At 41.5% G+C, this 21494-nt stretch overlaps 1 protein-coding gene across 2 annotated transcripts in view; it reads left to right on the plus strand.

Moving 5' to 3' along the window:
* The window catches only part of EVA1A (eva-1 homolog A, regulator of programmed cell death), a 203374-nt gene that overhangs the window by 88900 nt on the left and 92980 nt on the right, over positions 1-21494 (plus strand). For both annotated transcript variants that reach the window (XM_041480873.1, XM_041480874.1), the window contains exon 5: positions 10643-10786. In XM_041480873.1, the coding sequence (XP_041336807.1) occupies positions 10643-10786 (144 nt within the window). The remainder of the gene's footprint in view (positions 1-10642; positions 10787-21494) is intronic.

Raw genomic sequence — 21494 nt, forward strand, 5'->3', positions numbered from 1 at the left:
GGAAACCCCTGCAAACAGCTGGAGCCCTCCTTGAATGCCTTGGGAACTCTGAAAAGCTCCTAAAAGAATTTGACCTTATTTGTAACTCTCTTAATAAAGCCTCCACTTTGCTGCCAGCATGTGCAGTGAGCATACACAGAGCACGGGGAGGTCTCTGGGGAAAGGGCTATTTACAAGCAATGAACCATTAATATCCCTCAGCCGAGTGAGCCCTTTGCCCCCTTTTCCTGCTGTTTACAGCTGCCTCTGCCTGCATCTCCAAGTGGCTTGTTTATTCTGAGAGAAGTAATTTTAAAAAATGGGCCTTTTCTACATTGTCTGAGTGCAAGGTAGTGATCTAATTAGGAGTCTAAGGAGGAAGGTCTTGGATGTAAAATGATTACCCTTTTTGTTGCTTAGTGCAGCAATATCTTTGTTCATATTCAGGGCACCTGACTCGTTCACATTATTCATTTTTATCTCCCCCCCTGAACCACAGAGAGTGAAATGGATGTGTTCAGCTGGCTTCTAACACAGGATCCAGGACTCCTTCTCAAGGACCCTGTCTTTCTCCATCACGTATACAAAAATTTAAGCAATTTAAGCGCTCATCCTGGGTAGAAGGAATCTGGGCTTGGTTTTGGAGTTTCTGCAAGATCGTGGGAACCCTGGCTCCTCAGCCTTGCTCTGGGTCCTGGGGTGTGGATTAAACTGAGACTCTGCTGAGACTGAAATGTCCTTGTCACTTAACATAGAAGTTGTCTCCTGTGCCCCTGTAAAGGAGAAAAATGAATGTGTTTACAAAGCCCTGAGGAAACTCAGATGGTCAGTGGCACTCTGTGACTTGTGGGATCTGATAATGGAAGAGCACAGGAAGGAGTTCAGCAAATGAGCCCGTGCTTTAGGTGCTCATTCCCTGGAATTTTTCATTCTAATGCAGTGACAGAAGGTGATCCAACCCAGTTTGTTTTGGTTGCCTCTTCTTAATGCAGATGTATATAAGACTTGAAGCAGAATCCTCATATAAATATTTATGACACCATATAAATAATGGACCCTTCTAGTTTGTTTATCTGTGACCAGATCTAGCACGTGAATGAATATGAAATACATGCAGTAAAAAAAATCAATTTTATTCCAGAGTACATGTTCCTGCCAGCAGAAGAGCTGGCTTTAAGAAACTGCTGCCCCTCCAGCTGTGCATTTCTGGGTCTCCTGCTACACCATCTATGACCATTTTCCATCCTGTTTCCATCAGGACAAGGCTGTGGCTGTGCTCTAATCTTAATCTTAAGTCAAATGCTTAAAAATAAAAGTGTGGAGCTGGACAATGAGGAGTAGTAACCCCTGGCACTGCTGGGGAAGCAGAGGATGGCTGGGACTGCAGGAAGGGATGGGATATCCACAGAAATCTGTGCTGGTCAGACAATGCCATGTAGCACAACTGACCTTCAGCAGATCCAAGTGGCTGAAAGACTCTTGTGCTTCATCCTGGTTTCCCTGTCTGGCCTTTAAAGCAGCTGCAGTTCTGGGTCTGTGGGATGAGCAGCAGCTGGGGGGCTCAGACCCTGTCATTCTTCTCTAAAGAGACACAAGGCTTCCAAAGCAGCCCTCCTGTAGGTGTGACTCTGTGTGTGCTTCATTTACATTCAGGGCAGAAACTACTTTATTATGAGTATAGCTCATGATTAAGAACATGTTTTTAGAGGCCAATCTGTTTGTATGTAATAAAACCCATAAGTATCCAAATCTGAAGGCTAAATAAATATCAGTTGCTGTTTAATTCACATATCATACCTTATTAAATTTAAATTGAAATGCAGTTCCCATTTAGAATGCTGAGTTAAAGTGGGACAAAGCCTGCTTTCAGAAAGTTGTTCTTCAATTTTAGATATTTTATGTGTTTCACTTTTTGTCTCAAAACAGCAGGAGGTAATTAAAATCACTTTACAGCTGTTCCTAGAAAACTCCAACTATTGTTGGATTCCATAGAGCCATAAAAATGATTTATATGAAATTGTTTTTATATGCACACAATAGCTATTTAAAAAATAATTAAAAAGTACGTTCGAATGTGAGTCTGGACAAGATCTTTCTCTAAACCAAGGTTCAAGTTGGTTTTGAAATGCTGTTTACAGTGCAGTTTGACCCCCCACAACGATTGTAATTAAAAATTCTGAAACTAGTAATTTAAATAGCACTAGCAGGCTCTGTGATGCTATTGGTATGATATTTGAAGAAGTAAAGTATTTGTATCAGTAATATCAACTTCTTTAGTGGCTGATCTTATAAAAGTTGCTTATTGCCCAACTATTAGTTAAAAGCAACCCCAAAATACAATCTTAACAATAAAAGGGCAAAGTTTAAGAGATTTAAATGTGTAGCATCTCTGTTTGTTTCCATGAAGTTCCTTTGAATGAAAACCAGTGTAACTTGTTCAAAACTGATAAAGTTCCTCTTAAACTAATTCAGATGTCACTCAAGAATATTGCAAAAGTGCCAGATTGAGAGCCTGAGAAACAAAAGTAATGTGAAACCTGGGAATTTGCAGGCACGCCATGTTTTATTTTAGGGACCAAGGGCAAGAAGTGACTTGCAGGTTGTGTCAGCTGGGTAATCTCTTCAGAAAATGGGCCAGTCCTGCAGCTTGTGAAGTTCAGACCTTGCTTCAGACTAGGTCTAGGCACTTGTTGAATATCCCCATGTTCAGTAAATATATTTTTTTTTTGGGTTGTAATGTATAGGAAGGAGAAATGAACTCAAGGACTTCACAGAGAAGTAGATACATTGAAAGCACTATCCCTATCTTCTACTGAGTGATGCTAAAGCTGTTACCTTCTTTGCTTCTTTTCTTGAATATCTTACAGCCCATGACCCACTCTGCTGCAAATGAAACATTAAAATTTAACTGTCATTGCTACACCAGATCTTCTTTGTTCTCTGACACTTCTCGGAGCTTGTTTGAAGCTGTCCTTGGATTCTCACTTCAGCCCCCAAAGCTGAGAAATGTTATTAATTTGATCAGCTTTGCAAACTCTGAGTCAGTCCCTGCAAAACTGGAGGCTAATATATTTTATGTGAGTTCTGGTTCCAGATACAAGCTCACATTAATAAACAAAGTGTTTCTAAATGTAATGATAGGATCTGTAATTAAATCTGTAATCAATCCTTCAGTTGCAGTCTCTAAATGTGATTGGTTTCTTTTGAGATAATTTTCTCGTTTCTGACCTACTGCTGAAGTTTCCAAAGTTTTATGGACTGTATAGTGACTAATTTTTCTCTCTCTTTCTGTGAAACATACTTTTTTTAATGTAAAGCTGGCCTTCTCTGCACATCATTCTAATGTTTGGATATAGATTTCCTTCCTAGCCAGTTCAGTGACATTGTGCAAGACACATGTTCTATATACAGCTGTATCAACATGAAATTCTCTGCAGCTATTTGTAATATGATGATGACCATTTATCATTTTACAAATACCAGCAGGGTTTTTATTTGTTTTGGGTTCCTGCTCCTGAGCTTCTTCTGTGTATGTAAATGCACTTCTGCTTCTGTACCTTTTTGTTTAAGGGCAGTCTTTGATTTCTATTGGCTGAACTTCATATCAGTTGATCTTAAGGATACTTAAATATTTGTAGTTTGGTGTGGATCTACACCCAACTCACTTCTTTTGTCCTATACTGAGACTTGTGTGCCATGGCAGAAGAGAAATCCAGTGTATTTCAGTTGCCCCCAACTGAAACTGTGTGACAACTTTACACCGATAAAGAAATTACTTCCCCAGGCTGCTAAATGAGAGAGAAAGTGGACAAAATCCATCTTTATTAACAGTCTTCTGCACTGGCTTTTAAAGAGAACATCAAACTTAATGGGCATAGGTTTAGTTGAAAATGCCTGGGGTTTGATGTACTGCACAGAGTGCAGACTGACTCCTTGATATTCCATGAAGACATCCTTCACAGGCTGCTGGATGGCTAATTTTGGCTGAAGCTGAGGCTTAGGCACCTCTAGCAGCTGCCCCTGTGTGAAGGAGCTGACGTTTGTATCAGCCACAGCTAATGGAACGTCTTTAAAATGGATGAGAAACTTCCCAAAACCAGGAGAGCTTCCTTCCCTCCTGCTTACGATAAAGGTTCTTTTTCAGATTGAGGCAGTCACTCCTGGGTAAAACATGAAGGAATTTAGGCAGTTTCCTCGCCTGAAAGGCTGGAGTTACTTCCTGCTTGTGTCCTTTCTGCCATTCCATTGAAATTTGCTTTCTCTTTTGGCAGACAAGTGGATAACCGCAGTACTGATTCAGACATCTGTCAGCTTTCTTTGCAGGAATAAAATTTCTCTCCTCTTAATTAATTGACACCTTCCATCTTCCATTCTGTCCTCTCACATTCATATCTTCCAGCAAGTAACCTTTCCTCTTTTGTTCTCAAGCGGGAAATCAGGCTGGCTGTTTTAGGGAAAAATCCTGTCCTCTGCTTGGGAGGAGTGTCCTCCTCAAGCTGTCAATTGTTTGCAAATTACTTCCTTTAAGGGAAAATTTATCTTAAGTTGATCCTTTCACCTGCTCCTCAAAAGACAGCAAGGAAAGTTAGGGTTCTGCTGATGGCTTAATTTCGAGATTTGGGTCTGCTCCTGATGCCTTTACACTGAGCCAAAGCATCCCACAAAATTTGTCTCTTGGTCAGCTACCACCAGTCCTGCTCCAGTTCCTAAACATTTCCTTTGTATGTACTGCTGGAAATAGTATTTTAAGACAGTGATCCCCTTTCTGAAGTCTTTAGTTATGGCCAACCATTTGGTCCTTTTGACACCTCAAGGTCTTATAGTTTTTGGCTGAAAAAAGTAGAATGAATGCCCCATTTTTCTTGAAAATTCACAGACTCAGAGTCTGACTCATCCTCTTAAGAGTGGGTGGAGTTGTTTCTCAGGCTCCAGTTTTCTTTCTTTTTAAAGTGCATGCATGTTAATATTGGGTTGAGCTCCATGTCCTGCTGCCTCTCCAGATCCATAGACAGCCTGTGGAAAACTCTTGCCTGGCAGCTTCACAGCATGCTAACATATTCACCTGACCAGCTGTGTGTGGTCCTGCTTGCTCTGGACAGCCTGTCTCATCTGTGCAGGAGTCCACCTTTGCAGGCTCAGCACGGCTGTGCCAGGTGAGTCTGATCATGAGCAGATAAACAGATGAACAGATGTTCTTGAACATCTGCAATATGCCCAACTTCACAGTGGGATTAGTCACCCTTCTCAAAACTCAGTGTTTAAATCTGTTTGTGGATCCATCTGTGATGGCTGCTCCTTTGGAAGAGGCTCTAATCTCCAATAGAGCATCTAAGAGTTACCAAAATGCAAAAATTAAAGAGTTTGGAAACATTCTTTCAAACCCAGATAGGTTTTGCAATCAAAAGCAGCAAGGCTTGTCTCAGATTTCAGATTTGGATGTGTCACCCTTACTGGAGAAAAACAAGTAACACTGAGTAACCAAAATTAAGGATATGATTAATAGGCATTGGCTCCAGTATCTGTTGGTGCTTTTTTTTTTTTTTTTTTTTTTTTTTTTTTTTTTTTTTTTTTTTACCAGGAAGAGGTAATAAAGAAATAGTCATGCTGGGAAGCAGCTTAGACTGACTAAAATCCATTCATTGTGGTGAGCTTGATGATATGGACATTACATCACTGAGACCAATTCCAGTTTTAAAGCCAACACGGTCTGCAAACTGCAGCTGGTAAAATCCTCTATCGTCCTCTGTTGCCCTGATTTGGGTTTTTACCCTGACAGAGGCTGGGCTGATGGAGTAGGTAAGGTGAATTACTGGTAAGGTGAATTACCCACTGAGGACTTGGGCTAATAGTTGTGAAATCCAACTGGCCAGTGGTCTGCATTTGAGAAGTGATCCTGAGAGAGGGAATTCACCTTGCACTAGGAGCAAAGCTGGAGGGACGTGCAACTTCTAGAAATTGGGGCCAGAGGTAAAAGGAATAAAGTGAGCTGATCCCACTCCCCCACAGCCCCAACTTTAGCTGAAAATGCCATATTTGAAAAGCACAGATGGTACTTTTAAACACTTTCACATGTGAAAGTTTCACCATAGCCAGGATTCGTATGCGCTCTCTGGCAGTGTACTGAAGCAATCCAAGACTAATGAAAGCCAAGGGTAACTCTGGCCCAACCTCTCCAAGAGGGCTCTCTATCATCTATGAGGTCTTAAAGCAGTTTTTATTGCTGTATCATGGGATTTGAGCTTTGTGGGCTTTAAGAGGTTCTCAGCAGGGGCCTGGCTCTGCTTAGCAGTACTTACCTCAGACTTAGTGATATGGTGTTGGCATTTGTGAGCGTCCTTCCCACGTCTCTGACACATGGAGTCACTTGTTTGCAACTGGTGCCAGGGTGGTATCTCATAAAACATTTGGAATTTGCATTTAGCAAGCAAACAATCAGCAGAAGAAAGGAGATTGTAGAACATAAAATCATTAAGTTTGGAAAAGACCTTAAGATCATCTAATCCAACTGTAATGCTGCCCTGAATGAGCATGACATCTGGTACAATAAGTGCCATGTCTAGCCTTCCACTTCTGAAGACCTGGAAAAAATGAATTTGGCCAGCTGAAGGGGACCACAGCCCAACTCTGCTCCACCACATTGCTGGGCTTGGCTTCTCTGCATCTTTTTGGCAGGATAAATGCATGATTTATGGATAAAACCCCTCTGTTTTCCTGCTTGTCTGAGCTCTGAGGATGGGCACCTGGAGGTGAAGACTTCTGGCCTGGAATCACCTTCTGAAGAGGTACTAATATAATTGGAACTCTCACTTCAATGAGCTCCCCGAGGACTTATCTACATTTGGAAGTTAAAATACCTACGTGCACTCCATAGCATCTAACAGGAGTGAATTCACTGTTTTTATAAGCCTGAGACACAGGGGTAAAAGAAAATACCATGTTGTCCCTTCTAGATCTCCAAATGCCATGGCGATGACTGTGATTTATGAAGGTGCTGTAGTCTCATCTATCACTCAGCCACCTCTCAGATATACTATTGACATATTCAGTGCTCATTAGTGAGGGAATAAAGATGCTTGAATATGACATTTTGGCACCCAGCTAAATGACCTCCTTGTCAGAAACCCTTTGAAGTGTGTATGGAAGATGATCCCATTTGGAGGTTTTGGTTGCTGCTATCACATTTTCCAGTTCAATGTATTATGTGGAGGATGAACATGTTGACAGACCAAGAAATCCAAGATGGGAGACAAACCTAATTTCAGTGTTGGTGTAGTCGTCCCTCAAAACACTGCAAGCTGCTTGCCCTGGCCTTTATGGGAATGTACAAGGCACTTTTGCTTAGAAATTGTGTGGAGGCAAAACCAGGGAAAATTCCCTATTGTGAGCAAAAGGAAGTCTTTGAAGTGAACACTTGGTCAGAATTTTTGCCTAGTCCCCATTTCTTTTTTTTCAGGGCTAGAAAAATATTACTGTTTCCAAGAGAATGGCTCAGGTCTTTCCATGGGGAAAATGAGAAGAGTATTTTAATTTACCATGTGGAAGACTGTTGCTGTCAGTAAGAGTTTAGCTGGATCTTGTAACATGGATACCTCAGATGACTTTCTGCCACTCCTGCATTCACCAGATTCTGGTGTTCATTGGGTCTGGAGATCAGGGAAACACTTTTAAGACTTGCCAAAATTGTGACTGTTTGCAGCAAGAGCCATGGAAATAGAGCACTACAAGAAACCTCCACTGGGCTATACTGAAGTCACAGGCAGCCACTTAAAAGCAGTCAGAGGTTGCTTGAAATCTTCAGTAATAACCTGGGACAGGCTTTGTAGGTGGTACCAAATTGGGCAGGACACTTGTTACAGCTTAACTGGAACACTGAAGTGTCTGGTTTGGGGTTGTCCAGGTAGAGAGAGATGTTGGAAAACAGGAGCAAGCCCAGTGGAGCTCCACCAAGCTGGTCAGGGGCTTGGAGCATACAGCATGGGGTATACTGAGGGACACAGGGTTGTTCAATTTTCAGATGAGAAATCTCTGGGTGGGATGTTATTTCTTTTTTTACTAAGGTGGTTCTACAGAAGACTCTTTTTGGGAATGCACAGAAGGAAACAGCAGATGAACATCAAAAGCAGTGAGCATGAGTTGCAGCAATAGAAACCTGATTACACACAATGAAAAAATTCTTCACCTGGAGAGGGGCTTAGCCCAGGATCAAGTGTCCAAGGACTTTAGGAAATATTTCTCCATGGAGATTTACAAAACTTGCCTGGGCAAATTCCTGAGCAACCTGATGGAACATCAAAGCTGGCTGTTCTTTGGGCAGGAGGTTGGAGTGGATAGGCTCCAGATATTGCTTTCAGCTAAATTATGGAATGGTTTATGTGCTGCAGTCCCAGCAGGCAACGTTTTGCCCTGGATATAGTTTTTCATCCTATGGTCTGCAAGAAGTTAATGTAAAAGAGGCTTTTACAATCTTGATGCCCTATTTTCTATGTGAGGGACTTTCATCTTCACATGTAATTGAGGCATAGAAAGCTCCTTCTACTCTTCTGCTCATTTTGGCTGGTGCAGGTTGAGCTGGAGCAGCCTGGCAGTTGAAGAGTTAAGGACTTCACTATGGGTATTTCTGACTGTGGTGGCCTGGTCTGTGCCCAAAGAAGCTGGGTGTCTGGGGTTACGTGTGTACTGGTAATTGAGTAATGGTAATTGAGTAGTATCAGTGGCACAGGTACTGGAAATAGATCTGTACTGTGAAACTGCAGCATGGTCCATGGCCTGTTGTCTTGGCTGAGATAACTCTCCCAGCCAGTCCAGAAGCTCATAGAATTCTGGAATGGTTTGAATTGGAAGGGTCCTTAAAGATCATCTTGTTCCAATCCCCCTACCATGGGCAGGAACACCTGCCACTAGACCAGCTTTTGTAAAGCCCCAAAGATACAGGGGGGGCCTTTTGCAAATTGATTGTTAGGACTAGCCCTGTTATATCTCAGGCTGTATTACCTGTTTGGGGTAACACTAGTTGGCAAAATCATTCCAAGGTACAGGGTATCACTTTAACAAAGGGAGTAAAATTGTGTCCATAATTTAGCCCTCTTTGGTTTCCTGACACAGATGCTGCTGCTAAAGTCAGTTTGGGTGGGAACCATGGCCTGCTCAGAACTGTGTGGGAGGAAGGAGGAAGGAGGCCATTAATACCAGGACATGAGTAGTGATGGCTAGAAAAGCTGTCAATGTCAGTGTGAGGGTATATGACAAATAAAACTCCTAGAAGGATTTTCAGTCTGATGAATCTACAGCTTTGGCACCTGAAGAGTCAATTTGAACTGTTAAGGTAGAGAGTAGAGTCTGTAGTTTGTTAGTGCATACATATTCCTAAATGAAGAAGGTTCCAAAGGCTGCCCATCTCTGGGGGTGCTGGATGCAAAAGCCTTGTTGTGCCTCTCACAGGACCAGCAATGTGTAATTCCCCATGGATACACTATGATCCTGTGCCAGAGGGCAAGGCCTCTAAGCAGACAGCTGTGGGATGTTCTCTGTTATGTGTGAGAACAATAACAAATAAAAAGAATAGGCACCCTCCATGAAATCCTCTGCAGCATTTAGATTTGCTGAGTTTCTCTAGCTGGACGTTTGCAAAAAGACAATGAATCAGGATTATTGCATGCCAGATGTTTCCACTGAAACCTCTGACACATTGGATCAGAAATCCCCTAAGGAAGTGTGGGTCATTCAGTATGAAAATGTTCACATGGAGCCTTCTTCTTTTGTCATTTGCAGCATGTGAAATAAAATGCTGCCTTTGATTTGAGAAAAAAGACATGTTTTGAGACATTTTTGAGAAAAAAGACCCTGTAGGCTTGGTTTTCTGTGGCTTTCCTGTGTCTCTCATGGCTTTTATTGTTATGCTGGTTCTAGCACTCAGTACCTTTTGAGGTCCATTTTTCCTTTCCCTTCCTCCTAATTAGTGACCAAAAGGCGTTTGTATTCCATTCTCTGGAGCTGTCCTGTTCCTTTTAGCAACGATTTGATGTTGAAGAAATGTCTCCTTGCAAGTTTCCCCCTGAGCTTGGTCCTGACTGGACAGTGAAAGCAAACTGTCAGTCTTGCACCTAAAAGCTCAAGACTTGTGTGCAAATTCTAAGTAAGAAAACAGGCAAAACCACCTGGTAGAGAAAAATATATGGGAAAACACTTTTGGAACTTCCCATATTCTAAGTTTCTAATATTAAAAATGTTTCTACTTGCGTGGAATTAATGTGATTAAAACAATATTTCTACTTATATGGTAGATGATAATATTGTAATTATTACATCTCATAGTAATTTTCATTAGATTTTGAAGTATAACAACAAAGAGGAGACAGTGACACTGATCACCTTTGTCTTCAACAGGGGCCAGAGAGGGGGATTTGAGACACCTCTTGTGGTTGTTACAAAGATGAAGCATCTTTTATTCTCAGCCTTCTTTGTATGGATGTGTGATTCTTCAATGTTCTTTCAATTTATTAGAGGCGTGTTAGAGTCAGACACACTTTCTCATGTAAACACAAAGACTTTTAAATATGGAAATCTTGTATGTGCTCTCACAGTCTGCCACTGGTAAATTATTTTTAGGAAATTTCAGTTGTGAATGGACAAATATTCACAGATAGGTATTGTTTTTCCCTTTTAGAGTGTCAGTCAGCTACTGCTCTCCAGCTCATGATCAAGCGCTGTCATGGGAAAAGAAGCTGCAGCATATATGCCAGCACCTATGAATTTGGAGATCCTTGTTACCCAGGCATCCAAAAGCATCTTAATGTCATCTACACCTGTGGTAAGTTACAAAATTCTCCAACTCTCACTGGGGTCTGTGTTTGTTGAGCAGTGGTGTGTGGAGAATAAGATGCAAAAAGTTGTTGAACTTCCAGTTGGCCCATGGTGGTTCTGATTTGGTCGAAAGGGAAAGCTTTGGATCACCAGAGTAGTTTTGTACTCATTGGCTCTATAGTATAACAAAAAACATGGAAATGTTATTTATTAACCCATTCATTTGCTTCTTCAAGGCAGAAAAATCTGGCAGTGAAGTCAATCCTCTCAGTGGACATTTACACTCTGAATGTTGGCATCCTACAGCAAAGCTGTGGTTATCAGTAGGATCCTTATTACTTTATTCTGTATTTATTTCATTTTGTACCATAGAATCAGGTGGTTACCAAACCATACTCATTCACTGCGTTAGTAGAAAATCACTCCCAAAATCTTCAGGTAAACATTGCAACAATTTTTCTAACAAAATATTGTTATTAAACAAAAAGTAAACAGTTTGCTCTCACTTGGGAGCTTAAGTCATAGCATTGAGCAGACACTGTGGTCTTACCTGACTAGTCATCTTATTTTGCAACAGAGGAAAAATTGTTCTTGTCTGAGCTCTGTAGTATAAAAACAACATCTGTCTTCTTACTGTGATGATGTTTTGGTCATTTGTAGCTGACATATTTGAAAATATTTCCTTCAGGGTTTTGCTTACATAGTTATCGCTAGGATCCGCTCAGTCTCTCTCTGTGTTCCTTTCTGCATCCATCTGGAAGTGCAAATTTTGGTGCTGTACTGAATGTGCTGAGCAGACAGTGGGACATGTAGTGAAGGAGAAGCTGTCTGTGCCCCCAGACAGCAATGTGTCTGTGGGCCACTCTCTGTGTGTAACTGCAGCATGCTGAGTGTGACAGAAAGCATTTGAGATGCAGTCACTGTAACACTTTCTGTAGTTGTTACAGCATGGTGGATGTGCAGCACCCTGAGGAGCAGAGACATTGAGGCAGGAGCATCAGGCTCTCAGCTCGTCTGGCTGTTGTTTCATTTGGCAGAAAGGCTGGGTTTTGTTTGAAGTGATGCAGCGAGAAGTAGCAAGCCTATCCTTGCAAAGCCCTGTGAGTTTTCTAGTCAGGAAGGTGATGTTTTAATATCACTTTTCTCATAAAAAGACTGGGGAGAAGCTTATCCTCATGGGGATTTGACAGAAATGAAGGCAATGTAGAAGGCAAAATAGGAGCTCCATCCCTCAAAAATCCAGGGAAAACAAACAGAGACCCATGATGTATTTCCAAGAGGATTTATCCTTCAAAGGCCTCCACAGCCTTATTCTAGAATTGTGGTCCTGGTCCCAAAGTCCACTATAAAAGGCACTAATGATCTCTTAATCTGACCTTAACTCTCTAGTCCAAGTCTAACTGCATCAGGAAATGAGTCACACTTGAGAGCACAAAATGGCATGTTTTGCTTTTCTGTGGGTAAAATTTGCCTCATCCTTTGAAGGTGGCCATGGCTCCTTTTCAAAACCATGATCTCAGACATGTCTCTGAACTGGATTTTGTGATCAACAGACACATATTTCTCGCCTCAAATAGCAAAGTCCTTCAACATGTGAAAATGAAATAAACAAGAAATCAAATTCCAGTTCCATGTGCTTGCGCCAGACAGAACTAAGTCCTGGAATTCTTTTAGAAGAAATGATAAAACCAAACATTTTGGTATTCTCGTGACCTAGAGAATGATATCAGTGCAGAAAACCTTCTGCTGTCTATCTCTTTGTTTCAGGTTTCCTTAAAGCTGTACACTTTATGGCTCCTGGTAGAGTGCTCTCCTGCTTTCACTGTGGGAGTGAAAGGGGACAGGCTGGGACAAATGGGCATGACTGCACTTCTCTGTTGCCTGTATCTCAATACATATCCCTGTTTCCCACCTCTCGCACTTGGAAACATGTTGTCTCTTGCTGCTGTTTTCTGGAGATCAGTGAAAGATGCAGTGACCCTGGCATAGCTTGGGAAATGTGATGGGTGTACAAAGGGGTCTCTCCAAGCATCACTTCAACCCTTTTTGCTGCTGCTTCAAGTAAGTGACCCCATCACTCTCTGAGATCAGGCAGTGCAGTCACTCTGCTCCTTTCTGTCACTCCCTGCCTGCCTGACTGTGGCAGAGACGTCCTGCCATGTGTCACTGCTCTTACCTGTGAGAAGAACTGCCCTGTGTCCTTGGCCAGTGCTACTGACCTGCTGCACTGCTTCAGAAGAGCTGGTGAGAGCAAGAGCAGTGATGGACGTGGCTGTGGGTGCATGCAATGTCATGCAGACATTTCCTTTGTGAGAAGCTTCAGCAACTACAGGGACAGAGCAGCTGAGCTCTGCTTCTGCTGCTAAAGCATGGGAAGGACTGGAAGGAGACCAATATGTCTTCTTCTGATAGCAACTCACGAAACAAAGTCTGCTGAGTAAGTAATTTATGAGGTAACAAAAGGTAATATTAACGAAAAGCTCATGAGCTGTTAGCAGAAATCACAGCTGAGATGGACCCTGTGACAGATTGGTAGGATTTATGTAGACCAAGGCCTAGTGAATAGCTGGTGAGGTGTTTTATCTCCCAGTCCCAGCAGGAGAATGTCTGCAAGGTCTCTCAGGTCATCATGTCCTCACTGTTCTTCTCTAGCCTGACAGCAGGACCTGGGCCCTATTCCAAATCTCCAAGAGGTAAATGGATGAGGCAACAACTTTGCTTTCTTTAAGCCATATCCATATTTCTTGAAGGTTCATTCCTCTAGCTTCCATGTTTTATTGGACATGAGAATTCCTGCCAGACACACACAGTTTTTATGGATGAATCTGTTCTTAAATAAAGGTGTCATGTAACTTTTTGCCCAGCTGTATATTTTTAAAATATTTGTTGTAATTACTCCAGCCAGTGGGAATGTTTCAAGTCAGCAGTTCTCTATATCAAATTATGCCCCTTTGCAACGTGGGCTCAAGGCCTGTTGGCATCATTTAGCTGAGAGGGAAATGCCACCAGTTTGTGAGTATGTATGAGATGATTGAAGCAAACAAGCACCCAGCAACCTGGTGATAGAGATCTCTTGTGTGCATGAGGGTCCCATTAGCCCAGCCAAGGAAACATATGAAAATACCTCCAACGTAAAAACATTCCAATCCTGAACCTTGGCAGGAGCTGAAATACAAAAATTTGGCCCAAAGCCACATTTAGCTAATGGAAAGGTATGGAAGGTGGGATTTTCCAGTATGTGGGTCCCATTACTGTACTAATAAATATATTAATTAGTTTTTCAAAAGAAAAAGGCAAGTTCATTCTGGGAAGCACATAAGGCATGGTGAGGTTGAGTTCTGAGTGTGGCAGCTGTAATAGAGGCAGATAGAAAAATTTTAGCTCTGCCTTTTCTTTAAAATACCCTGAAAGTCTTAGAGAAGAAAAGAAAATAAAAAAGCATTAATGCAACTAAGAAAAATAATGCAATAAAGACTTGCTAGAAGTTATTCTCTCCTTGTTTCCTCTTCCCCCAAACATCTTCCTTTGTCTCTGTCTTTCTTTGGTATAAAACACTGCAATTTTTTTGTAATATCTATGAGTAGCTTGGTAGTGGTTTTGTATTTATTGATAAAATGTACTGTGCTCACAATCTTTTAATTTTCTTAATTATCCAGTTAATAAATTCAAAGGTTCCCATTAATGCTTTATATCTCTTTTCTCTCTAGTTTGCTAGATTAGTTTTTTTTGGCCTGTGCTGAAGTCCTAACTGAGCACTGCATTAAAACCTGTGGAATTTTTTCACACACACAGTGCCACTCGGACTCAAGGAAGCGTTGAAGTGTGTGCTTTATTTTAAGACCTATGGATAATTACCATGAAAGTTAAATATTTTCTCAAATTCTTCCTTGAGTGGGGATGAGGGGCTTGTCTGTGTGTAAAGTGAAACCTTATTCTGAGCATTGAAAGTCAAGTGAGCCATTCAGAGTGCCCACTGTCCCCAGTGCCAGACCTGCCTCCCTGTGCATTCCATGCAGGCTGCAAATACAAACCCTCTTCTAAGGACCTACTGTTCTTTAAATGCAGGTATCAATCAGAAATGGCTTGGTGAAAATAAATTAAAAAAAAAAAAAGGGATTGTGAATTTCTTTTTGTCTAGATGTGTTTCAGTGGGTTGGTTATCAGTCCTAATAACTGGTGACTTTTTAGTGCTGGACATGTGCTGAACAAAATGGAGGAAATATGGCCTTGGATGTGTTTTTTTTGATGTGAATATCTGTCGTACATTTAGATGTGTGCGTGCCTCCTGCTTGATTCATGCTTGCCAGGAAGGGGTCATTGGGCTGAGAGCTAATGAACTGCCATGGTAACTCATAAATTGCTTGGAAAACCCTGCAGTTCTGCCACATTAATAATCCTGCCATCCTGCTTTATGAGGCAATAAGCTGAGTCCCAAGGGCCAAGTGCTTCACATCCCAACGAGAGAATTGTTGCAGGTAAAGAACAAAGCCTGAGCACAGGGGCAGCAGCTACTGTTGCTTTGGGGTGTCTGGTGCTGCTGGGAGACAGATGGGGTCAAGGAGAGGTGGTTGAGGTGCTCTGGGGTGATGGGGGTGTGCTGACCTTTGCTTTCTCTGAGTGCTTGGGAAAGCAGCCTGGCTTTCTCTAAAATGTATTTAAAGAAATGTTCTTTCAAGTCTGACTATAGGCAAGATCTTTGTTGAACTAGGCAGCTCTGAGGTGGTTGCTCTCATGATGATGATGAGGAGGAAGGGAAAAAAGCTGCACAAATTCTCTCCTGTCATCTCAAAGGGACTGTGCTCTGGTCCATTAGCTCCTGTGCAGTAAATCTATCAATGCCTCAGGCTGGATGAATGTAATGGTTCCTTTTGCTCTTAAAATTTATGAATTCATGAAAATGTATTTTTATCACTGCAAAAGCACTTTCTGTTGCTATAAAACTCAATTCCAAGACCCACATAAAATAGAAAAGGAGCAATTCCACACTTCCAAGAAAAAACAAAAGCCTTTTACACCCCTTTGAAACAGGGCAATACAGTCAGGGTCTTGCTAGGGAAAGACACATACAGAATGTGTAATGCAGACTTTCTTCAAAAGTTGAAATAAAATTTCTGTTTGCAAACAAATAAACATTTTAGGCAATCTACCTCTAGGGATGTTCCACTGAATGTATAATGTCTGATAATGTTTGTTTAACTGGGCTTCTTGTATAATGCTGTGAAACAGAATTCATGAACATGTAGATTTGAAATGCATGTCCACATAGGTTTGACCTACCAAATCAATGAAGAACAGAATAATGATATGATATAATTCCATGTGGCTACTTTTATTGTCAAGACACTGAGTTCAGACACAGTTTAGGAAATCTATTCAAATCCTCTGTCACATTTTTTTCAGTTAATAGAGTTTTGTCAAGTAATTTTTGTATCAAGCCTATGCTTCTCTTCAAGCTATAGAGTATTTTTAAAAAAACTATCCAGTCTTCATGTAATGACTACAAATATTGAAATATTCATGAAGTGGGATTCATTTGACCAAGTGTAGACATATAAGCCACAGAGATTTATAGTGTGTACATCCCCTTCTGAGAAAAACCCCTTTTACAGGTAATGTGGAGAAGCAGCTGCTTTTGAGGCACAAATCATCTCATCCTAAAGCAAGTGCCTGAAAGAGATGAACTGCATATTTGAAGTGACAGTTCTCCTGTACTGACTGTAAATGGGGCTCCTGGTGCTTAGCTGGCATATTGTTATCTATATGTAGAGCCTCTACAATGCAGATATCTACATCCACATCCACTCACCCCTGGAAGTGTTCAAGGCCAGGCTGGATGGGGCTTTGAGCAACCTGCTCTGGTGGAAGATGTCCCTGCCCATGGTGGGGGTGGGTTGGAACTAGATGAACTTTGAGATCCCTTCCTACCCAAACCATTCAGGGATTCCGTGGTTTCATAATCTAACTAGATGCTTTCAACCATCATGTTATTATGCAAATGTTTATTTTGGTAAAAATTATCATTTCTACGTAATGATAATATCAGTGTTTTGTCCTTATATTTATTGGTTTCCACTCCCACTATTTGACAGATCTCCAACTTTTAAAGATTTATTCAAGTAAGAGAGGAACATAGTGTTTATTTAAGTTTTTGAGAAATTACCTCTAGCCATGAGTGTTAATGCTGAAAAAGTTCTCAAATAGCAGCTTGGTGTCTGGCACCTCAGCTCGTGGTTATATCAATCTCTACACTTGGGTTTGGAGAGGGGTTTTCCTATTAACTGGTTTTGCATGGGATTGAGGTCCATTTTCCGCATTTCAGCTTTATTAAGTCCCTAAATGTTTCCAGGATCTAGGATGGGGTCAATATATTTGCTGACTTCTTTGACTGGCTGGTTGTTCTTTTAGACTTTTGTTCTCGAGGTCAGATTTGTTCTAAACTGTAAGGACTGCATCTGGTGGTGTGGCAGAGGGGGCAGAGTAGATTTTCCCTGGTGATGTAACATTTGTTACCAGATTCTGCAAACAAATTTGTTGAACCTCCGTCCAGACTTCTGCATGCTTCCATCCAGGTGAAGGAAAAGCAAAGAGCTTCTTTTCCTTTCAGAAACTTAGATCTCAGATTTCAGAACCTTAGATCTTAGATTCTTAGATTCAGAATTAGTCAGACTTCAACAGAACCTGTTAAAAAAGCTGTGACAGTGTAACTAAAAACTGCACCATGATGGGTGTCCAGCTAGCTCAAGGCTGACATTTTCTGACTTCTGAGGCTGTGATTTTATCACCTTTGATGGTGACTTAACAATTTTTGTGGATGCAGTTTCCTGCATCTCAGAGAGAAGCAAGGAAACCCCTCAGTCAGTGAGACTCATAATTTGGATTCATGGCACAGATCTGTTGGAGTTCATGGATTACCTGAGGGTAAAGACAAGATGCCATCTCTTTTGCTGGCCAGTGCTGAAGAGAGTGAGGCACATGCTTTACTAATGGGCTTGGAGGTACCTGCTTATAACAGGCCATAGCAGCTCTGCCATCCTGCATCAAGGAGGAACATGCTACAGGGACAAAGAGCTGTTTATGTTTAACACTAGTGATTGCACTGATGTGAAACTTGACACAAACAGCCTCATTAGTTTTGAGATGAAGGTTGGTAAATCAGGTAATTGAAAACTGTCATTGTGCTGCTCCTGTTTGTCTTTGCTTAGTGTACCATTCACTGTAGCTTGATATGAATCGACCCAGGAGAGTCCAAACACGCTGGGCCTGGCTGGCCCAGACACAGCAACTCTTCATTTCCAGGGCAGAATGAGCCTGTGTCTGATGCAGATTAGGGTAAATAAATATTCTGAGGAAGCAGAGCTCTGCATCTCAGGTGGAGGATGAACAGGTAATGCTGTCACCTCAAGGGAAAGGCTTGAAACCCCTTTGATTCCTCCAGAGAAATAATGGATGCTTGGAGATAAAAATCATTGCCTTGGGGATGGGGAGGAAAGAAGATGGGTCTGGAGGAAGCACAGAGGGAGTTCAAAGGACACTTTTTATGACGATCCTAAGCAGAATGAGCTGTAAGACAAGTGCTACCTTACAATTAGGGAAGGTTTTCAAGCCTGCTGCTGTCGTCCTTCAGCTCTCGGGGAGCTTCTGCTATGGAAAGAGTCCCATAAAGAGTTAGCTAAAGTACTCTGCAACCCCTGAGCTCCACTGTTCATAAGATGTGTGCATCTGAGACCTTTAATTCTTTTATCTCAGTGTTTTGTAGGTTTTATTTTGTTTTGTTTCATTTGGTAAGGACTGCAGCCTAAAAGTCACAGGGGAAGACTGCAGGGAAGAATGGTCAGTCTGTTGTAGTGAAGTGGTGACAGGAAGGAGGCAGGTGGGACTTTTGTTTTTCATTCTGGTATTATTCATATGTTTTATAAATTAAAAATTTAAGAAATGTTTTATAATGGCCTTGTAGTTTCCTCTGCAATAGCTGTAATGCTAAACTGCAATGTAACCAAGATTTTATGGCGGCTGACACAACTTTGAGGTTACTAAATAGATTTTCTCATGGAATTATTTCCTCTGGCATAAATATACCCATGTCCTTGAGGCTGAACAGCAATCTGCCATCTAGAGAATGGATTTCAGGCCTGGGGTGGATCTGGAGGGTTCTGTCTGGCTGTCCTGAGATCTCCATGCTTGAATAGGAGGGGTACAGGCTCAAAATCACTCATGATCCATCCATGCTTTCACCTCAGAGAAGCAGATCTACCCGAGAATGATTGTGCAAGATGACATCTGACTGTCATACATCTAAAGAAAATCTTTCAGGAACTCTGGAGAGAGAGAAGTGGAGCAGAATTAAAATTACATGGCTTATCTCTGTGGTGATTTTTTTCCCCTGTAAGCTTAACCCTGCTGTATAGACTTTTTATTCTTTGTCATATCGATGCCTTTAATGGTGCTTTAAAAATTCTGACCATGAGTAAGTGGTAGATATTTATAATTTTAATACCACAATTTATTTTTTTTACCTGGGAACCGCATTGAATAGCCTCATAAATAGGGTAACTCTTGTGTCTCCATGCCTGTTAAGACCTGTGCAGATTTCAAATATAGTAATTAACAGTAATGTTGGCAGGTATGAGACTTCTTTACTGGTGAGGAGATTGGCAGCCAGTCTGCCAGCCCTTTTCAAGCAGGAGACTGCAAGCTGCAGCCAGAGGAATGTGTCAGCAATGAAAGGCTGACCCTTGATTCAGAGATCACCCTAACTCCTCCTAATTGAGGTTAATGCCAGAAGCACTGACACCTTGATGATCACTCATTAGTGCCTGAGGCTACTGGAGATTGCTGACAGCTCCGTGAAACATGCATTAGATGAAATTTAAAGGGAGTGTTTGACACCAGGACCAATTAAGATATATTTGTATTAATGTATATTTGCCTTCCCTTTTAAAAAATGTATCAAGACAATGACATTTCTTTCCACCCTTTATAGAAGGATTCATGGCTGGTGCCCTTCTGACACATTTCTCTATTGTGCACCTACAACTGTCCTGCTGGTTTCTACTGCCCTCTTTCCACTTTAATGTGAAACAAATAGGAAATTCTCTGGGATTTGGGAAATGAAAATTTGGAAAATTTATTCCTCACCATGAAATGAGAATTAGAGGACCAGGACAGAAACAAGAATAAAAAATAGCAGGTTTTTGAAAGTCACCAAAGGTGCAAATATACGTGACCTCTGTAGTGGCATCTTGGTACAACTGAGATTTGTGAGCTGTTGCTGTAATAGAAAATCAATGTAATAGGCACTCAGGGGTGTCTATAGCCCATTGATGAGAGCTACATGGGCATGGGTACATTTGAGGGATGTGGTTTACTGGTGAACTTGTCTGGGTTAATGGTTGAACTCAATCTTATAGCCTTTTCCAATTGAAATGATTCTATGATTCTATGATCAAATGTGTAATTTAACTGCTGGGAAGTGCACTAATGAATGTTGCCACAGCTACAAGAATCAGCAAGGATTGTTGTGCAATGCACTCACTTCCTAAGAAGTATTTCCTGCTATGGGTGATGTTACATAGGCAGGGCCAGCCAAATTTTGGGAGAAAGTGTTAGTCTCATTTTGGTTGTGGAGAACATTTACACAGGGGTTTGTGTCATGGCAGCTGAGCCGAAGAACTGTCAACTCTCTTATCAATGTATATTCTGTGCAATGTATATTCATTTTTAGATGAGTAGATACATGCTTCGTTCTCCATGTGGAATTCTCACCATGCAGTGTCTGCTGCCCAGTCTTTGATTACATGAAAGAAAAGAAAGCAGCAGGATTTGGCAAGTTAATTTCTAATTTACTGCTGTTTTGAACTGAGGTGTGGCTCTCCATGGTCAAACCACTAGTCCTGTGTGGACTAGGCAGGGAGGAGGGTGCTGTGCCTTGTGTGAATTATGTGATTTGTAACAGCTGAATGATGGCCAACCTGGGTCTCTTTAGTGTTACTAAAAATAATTTCCTTTATCCACTTCAAGTTCTTGTTTGGGAAAGGCCAAATAATGGCAGAGTGTAGAGGCTGACATTTATGTCACTACCTGTGATCAAACCCAGCCCTACATCATCCTTCAGTACTATAAGAGAACTCCAGGGAATCACTCTTTCCCCTCACTTTGGATATTTTTTTCCATTTCTGCTTGATCTCTGAAGCCCAAAGCATCGGTATTTTATCTTCTGTTTGTAGGTAAGTTTTGGAATGGGCCTTTATTGTAATGCTGTCTGGTTGTCTCTGCCCTGGTGCTTAGAGATTGGGATGCCAGGGAGCCATTTAAGAGTAGCCACCTCCCAGAAGTTCCTTAGGTCATTTCTGCTCAGCACAGATGACATTTTGGGAGCACCCCACCTTACAGTGGGGAGGAGATTGCCATGGAAGTTTTCTTCTTTGGGAAACTTTCCTTAACATTCATCCAGCACTCGCATTTCCGACCTCCTTTTCAAGCCCTCCATTTATTCAAAATATCCACACCCAAACAGTTAATGCCCCTTCAGACAGACACTTCAAATACTGTTGACAGTGGCTACTTTTCATGTCCTGTTTTAGTCACTGTTTAGCTAAGCCATTCATGTTCAGCTCCTTTAATCTTCCCTCATAAATCAACATGCACAGCCACTCAATTGTCTTTTTGTTGCTCTTTTCCACAATTACCTGTATCTTTTAACAAACACTGAGCAGGCT

The sequence above is a fragment of the Pyrgilauda ruficollis genome, unplaced genomic scaffold, assembly GCF_017590135.1.
Source record: "Pyrgilauda ruficollis isolate IOZ18807 unplaced genomic scaffold, ASM1759013v1 scaffold54, whole genome shotgun sequence".
NCBI classification, from domain to species: Eukaryota; Metazoa; Chordata; class Aves; order Passeriformes; family Passeridae; genus Pyrgilauda; species Pyrgilauda ruficollis.